General features: G+C 41.3%; 1 protein-coding gene across 1 annotated transcript; it reads left to right on the top strand.

Moving 5' to 3' along the window:
* Positions 1-1593: 1593 nt before the first annotated feature.
* Positions 1594-5228, top strand: LOC144707771 (uncharacterized). The gene is made up of 5 exons (XM_078581013.1): positions 1594-2122; positions 2323-2457; positions 3040-3180; positions 4131-4402; positions 5022-5228. The coding sequence occupies exons 1-5, from the start codon at positions 1719-1721 to the stop codon at positions 5093-5095; spliced, it is 1026 nt and encodes a 341-aa protein (XP_078437139.1). The 5' UTR covers positions 1594-1718; the 3' UTR covers positions 5096-5228.
* Positions 5229-5630: the final 402 nt, after the last annotated feature.

Genomic DNA, 5630 nt, shown 5'->3' with positions numbered 1-5630 from the left:
TGAACGAATCTCAAGGATCTGTTGTTTTAACACATCATTCTGATGTCTCATTTATTTCAATACAAGAGAATATTTTTAGAAGATGAGGTGGATGTATTATATTAGCCTAATTTAAAACGTCTATTCGACTAAATATGTTTGCAAGGATAAGCATTGTGTCCACCATTAAAATCATTGATCAAATTCAAAATTATATCTGTTGTGTTTGAAAGAATCTGTCAGAATGGATTACAGTGGCAGCCATCATGTATTTAGTTTATAACTATTTTGTGTCCATGGTTAAAGTATCTACTCTTATAAAAACATAGATAGGACAGTTTTAATTAAGACAACAGCGAGGGCTGTTCAGGAAAAGATGTTATGTATTACCTTTAACAGAATAATGACTAGTTGTCTGTGTATCTGGTTTCGTTTTCTAGAAAAAGGGTATCTGATTTATCTTTGTTCAATACGTATTATATGGGGAAAAGCCCTAAAAGCGCGATGCAGTAAGTCTTTCCTCGGTAAATAGTAACGCGCTGAAAAGTAAGCCTTTACTCCCTGTCCCCATTTTTATATGCTTCCTAGCGAAGAGTTGCGGATATCTAAAACTCAACGCAGTCTGCTTCTCTATAGCGTAAAGAGTACTTTCTTCTGGCAGTTATGGTCATCCATCAAAGATACCTTGCGAAGCGCTGTTCCGGTAATAACGGCATGGTGGAACAGTTCCAGAGCGGCGCTTTCTCTTCCCCCCACCCGTACCCCCTTCTCCCTTCGCTCCCACATCCCGCCTTTGTAACACTATAGTCATGAATTCATGATTATCTATCGTTCAATCTCTCTCTCTCTTCTCTCTCTCTCTCTCTCTCTCTCTCTCTCTCTCTCTCTCTCTCTCTGTAACACAGATAGAGACTTTGTCTCCCTGTATATTTATCGTTTTGTCTCACTCGCCTTCCCTTTCTCTCTCGCTCTTTCCATTCTGTATGACATGCATTCCCTGTCCCTATCTATACCTATCTCTGTCCACTGTCGTGCTCTCTCTCTCCCTCCCCATCCACCCTCTCTCGCATTCTCTCACCAACGATCGGCTGTAGGAGGTCCCCCCTGGGAAAAAGCATTCTCTCTTCTTATATTGGTCGCCAGGTACGTAAATTTGAAGGGCGTAAAGCCGAGAAGCGAATGAAATGTCAACGGTGACCGAAGATTGAGGGTGCATTAATCTCTCCTGTTTCCTGTGTCTCAACAAATGAGATCCGGAGAAAAAAAGTAGTGTGCCACTCGCGATTGAAAAACTTCTCACATCAAGTTTCGAGATGCTCTTCACAGTGCAGTACTTTAAGCGGGAAAATTAAACATACATTGAAGATGAGGTGACAGAAAAAAGAAGAGTGATGGTAAAACGTAAGAGAAAGAACGGTAAAACATTTCTAAACACAAAGTTTAAAAACAAATTGCGAAGAAAATGAAAACAACGCGTTATTCAACAGTGCGCTGGGTCAGAGTACACGCGTATCTGACATCATCCTTCATGGGTACCTGCAATAGGCCTACCATATTTTCCCTAGATTATTTCGTGCTCCAACCTTACCCGTATATAGACAAGGCCAAGAGAGTTGGTTGTTTCTTATTAGTCTTCGAAAGAACGAAATTTCTCAGCTCAAATTCTAGCTACGATCTGATGTTTTCCAATCCATCACCTTGCACTTAAGAACTTATCAGTTGGTCTGGGAAGATCTGCTATGGAGGACCTGTGCGAAAGCCTTTGGGAGAAGACCACCGCTGGCACGGGCTATCTCGGCGACGTTGTCAACCGTGGTAGCAGCGGCTCTGCAAATAGCTATTTCCCACGTGTCGTGCACAGAATTCCGGGCGAAACCCACGACCCTTTGGGAGACCAATTTTCGAGCGTTCCAGTACCGTTTTGGCCGGATCTTGCTGCCGATAATTGTTTTATTGGCCCCGTAGAAACGATGGCGGAAATCGATGACGAAATTTTTTCTATGCTTCATCAAAGTTCTTCTTTTGCGTGTGCTTCTTCTTCTCCCCCACTGATCCCTGTCAGCGGTGTGATGCGGAGCTCTCCAGTCGACCATGGAGAACTTCAGGTCTCATCGTTATCGCCTCGAAGTTCGGACTGGAAAAGGTCTTCACCTAGTTTTCTAATTTGATGTTGCCATAGTTACTTCGACAACTCTATGTTTCCTTGGATGCCTTTTTTGTTAGTTACCGATTGATTCTGCCAAATAGTCGGTTGGCACAGCCGTATGGAAATATTATCTTTAATGGTCGTAACAATCTTTTTCTAATAATTAGGGACGACGCTAACTGCAAATTTTTTTCTAGGCTGCATCAAAATTATTCTTTTGCTTCTGCTTCTGCACCCTTGATCCCTGTCAGCGGTGTGATGGAGAGCCCTCCACTCGACCACAGAGAGCTAAAGATCTCATCTTTATCGACTGGAAGTCCGGACTATAAAAGGTCTTCACCGAGTTTTCTAATTTTATTTACTCAAATTACTTTTATAGGTCTATTTTTATTTGGATGCATGTGTTGTTAGCAACTGATTATTTCTGCCAAAACGAGTATTTGCACAGTAGTACGACAAATAACACACGACCTCTAATGTTTGTGAGCATATTCTCCTAAGAATTACCCATGACGTTGACTCAATAGTGTTATGAGCTCTGGAATGAGTATCTCCTCAAGTAATGTTGCCGTGGATAGAGTTGTAATAGACGAAATGATATAAGTAGGAGAAAAAGATTCGATCCTCTTCTCTCAATCTCTGTTTCGCCTCTCTTTCAAATTATCTACTTATCTCTCCTTCTGCGACTTTGACTCTTGGTTTGACGGACACATCGCAAAGGAAAAGTTTTAACATAATTTATTTAGGATCAGCGAGCTATCAGAGATAATAATCCGAAAGTTCCATTATCGTTATTTGTTGAAACTCCCACATATCCGTAAAGTATTGCTATAAACTCATGGTATCCTTTTCTTTTTCGTAAGCTTCGTTGGCCACAAATTAAGAAAACGCATAAATCTAATTCTCCCTACCAGGAAAAGTGATACAAGAAGAGTCATCTGCATTCCTGCACTAGAAGCTGGGAGCGGGAAGCCAGGCGGAGATGTGATCCCTCCTGACCTGTGGGCATGGAAAAAGTATGGTCAGAAGTCCATTAAGGGTTCACCTTACCCAAGGTAATTGTGTTTTCCTCGTGGTTTTTTACTGGGAGGGTTGACTTGTTCAACACTCATGTTCTAGAAGCTTTCAGAATGATCTAGAATCTTATGGACTCCTCTAGTCCATCCTAGAAGCTAATGGATCTTTCTAGAAGCTTGTCGGTCTTTCTAGGTGTTCTAGAAAGTTGTGGAAACCTTCTAGAGAGGGAGGTTTCTAGAAGCTTCCAAGGAGCTCTATAAAAGGAGGTGTCCTCCTCATCATGGGAGGAATTATGATGGAATTCTTGAGAGCATCCTGTGATCATCCTTGGAGGATTCAAGCTTAGCTAATTGGAGAGTTGGAGAAGACTTAGGGACAAAGCATCTTGCAAAGAGGCTTTTGGAAGAAGGTGACACCATTGGAGTATCTTCTTATTGGTTAGTCCCTTTGGAGAACTTGTTCTCTTTTCTCCGTTTGTACTTGCTATTTTGGACCACTGTTGTGAACACTTATTATCATGTTCAAGAAGGTTATTTTCTCCAAATCAGTGTGTGGGTTTTGTTTACTCTCATTCCTATATTCTTGGTGGATTCTTGAGTTACTTGGATACATACTTAAGGGTCCATTAAGATAAGATCCTCAACATTTACAAGGTATGACGACAGGTTTTATGTGAAGCACCATCATATGGCATGATTTAATCAGTGCCCTATGGACCGACAAAGTATAGTTTTCTTAAAAGTATCCAACATGAGTTCCCAGCAGTAAACGATAAATTAGTTCACACTGCTGCAGGTAGCTTGATAAAATATTCAGAAATTTATTCCATGATGAGACTGATATATTCTTTTCTCGTGTAAAACTGGGAAATAAACACTATCGAGAGTCTTCCAATTGAACATTAATTTCCGACTTCCTACGGAACTACGTCAGAGAAAGTTGTGTTCTCAATGGAAAATTTTGACGGTAGAGGACCTTTTCGATGCAGGGGTTATTACAGGTGCAGCAGCTCCAATGAATGCTCGGCCAAAAAACAAGTAGAGAAAAGCCGATCAGACCCAACGATGCTGGTCATCACTTATACATCTGAACACAACCATCCTTGGCCCACGCAGCAAATGCCCGCGATGTTAAGCTTGCGGACTCCGCTTCCTAGAAGCAGTGGGGCGTCCAAAACTGGTGGGCTATCTCTCAATCGGGTGTCAACGACGACGGAAGGAATTAGTAAAGACAACATCGCTTCCGCTATACCCTCGATAGGTGAGACAGGATGGGGTTTGTAGTGAGAGTATAGTTAATTGTGGCCAACATTGTCCAGCTCATTCCAGCTTTTCCCTATTTCTGGCAAAGTAAATTTGAATATTAATCATTCAGTGGTCAAGTGGATAATCCTGCATGTATTATCACAACGACTTTACAATTAATAACGACTTAATAATACGAATGAGACTTACTGCCTTTGTAAAACTCATACGAACTACTTGGGTAGCTATTTTGGGTCTTTAGATTTATTAACTGTAGAAGATAAAAAAAAGTTGGAAGCGTTTTCTGGGAATTATTTTTTCTGACAGACGGGAACATTAATTTAGTTCACGAACTTACACAATGGCATCTACGATATGATTCATAGTTCCATTTTCCCAAGAGTCAATACTTGCCACCGAAGAAAATATTTGCCTGTTCATGGGTACTAACCCATTCCCCAATATCCATTGGAAGCCAACAGCACTAATTGACTAATTATACTCTCGTCTCTTTGTATGCCTTATTTGGAGGCAATTATTCTCGTTCTTGTTGCTCTCTACATAAACGTAGCCGTCTTGTATTTACTTTGTAATACTGCTCCAAATATTTGAACGATATAAATTTCATTTCTTAGGAATGAAAGGGCTGCCAAGCTCCAGCCAGTTGGCACCGATTATCTTCGACGGTAACTGGATCCCTCGAAACTAGTCGCATGACAGGATGGAATTCAAAGCTGAGAAACCGCAAGATCCCACAATCTGGAACACGCTCGTTTCTCACGTATGACACAATTCGCGTCTTCCCTTGCTTTCTCCTGTCTTCAATATGATTGCAACTAATAGGGACCTGGAATAGAAGAGTTAGAAAAACTGGTCGATCGGGGCCAACAAAGAGTTCAATCGCGTTTATTCTCCATTCGACCAATGTCCAGAGAGGGATGAAAAGGAAAGATGAAAGAGGGGGGGAGAGAGAAAGAGAGCGCGCGCGAGAGAGAGATGACGTTGTTTATTGAATTTGAATAAATATATGACACGGCAAGTTTTAACGCCGCTAATACTTGGTTATGTTGGCTAGCGTACCCCGACATATATTTATCCTTTTTTCAAGTAAAAAGTTGTATCAGCCCTCTACATGTGGAGCGAAATTGCGGCATGCACATGGACATGAACAGTCACGCACCTAGCCATGCACGCTTAAATTTTGAAAGTTCTCCCGTGTTGACTTTATTGCATTGGACAAATTG

Source organism: Wolffia australiana, chromosome 9 (genome assembly GCF_029677425.1).
Source record: "Wolffia australiana isolate 7733 chromosome 9, ASM2967742v1".
Taxonomy (NCBI): domain Eukaryota; kingdom Viridiplantae; phylum Streptophyta; class Magnoliopsida; order Alismatales; family Araceae; genus Wolffia; species Wolffia australiana.
This window is presented reverse-complemented; position numbering and strand designations above follow the sequence as displayed.

Excerpts from the sequence above, each read along its gene's own strand:
- LOC144707771 (XM_078581013.1), top strand. The coding sequence starts at position 1,719 with ATGGAGGACCTGTGCGAAAGCCTTTGGGAGAAGACCACCGCTGGCACG. Across the intron at positions 2,123-2,322 it reads CGAAGTTCGGACTGGAAAAG|GCTGCATCAAAATTATTCTT; the intron begins GTCTTCACCTAG and ends ATTTTTTTCTAG. Across the intron at positions 2,458-3,039 it reads GGAAGTCCGGACTATAAAAG|GAAAAGTGATACAAGAAGAG; the intron begins GTCTTCACCGAG and ends TCTCCCTACCAG.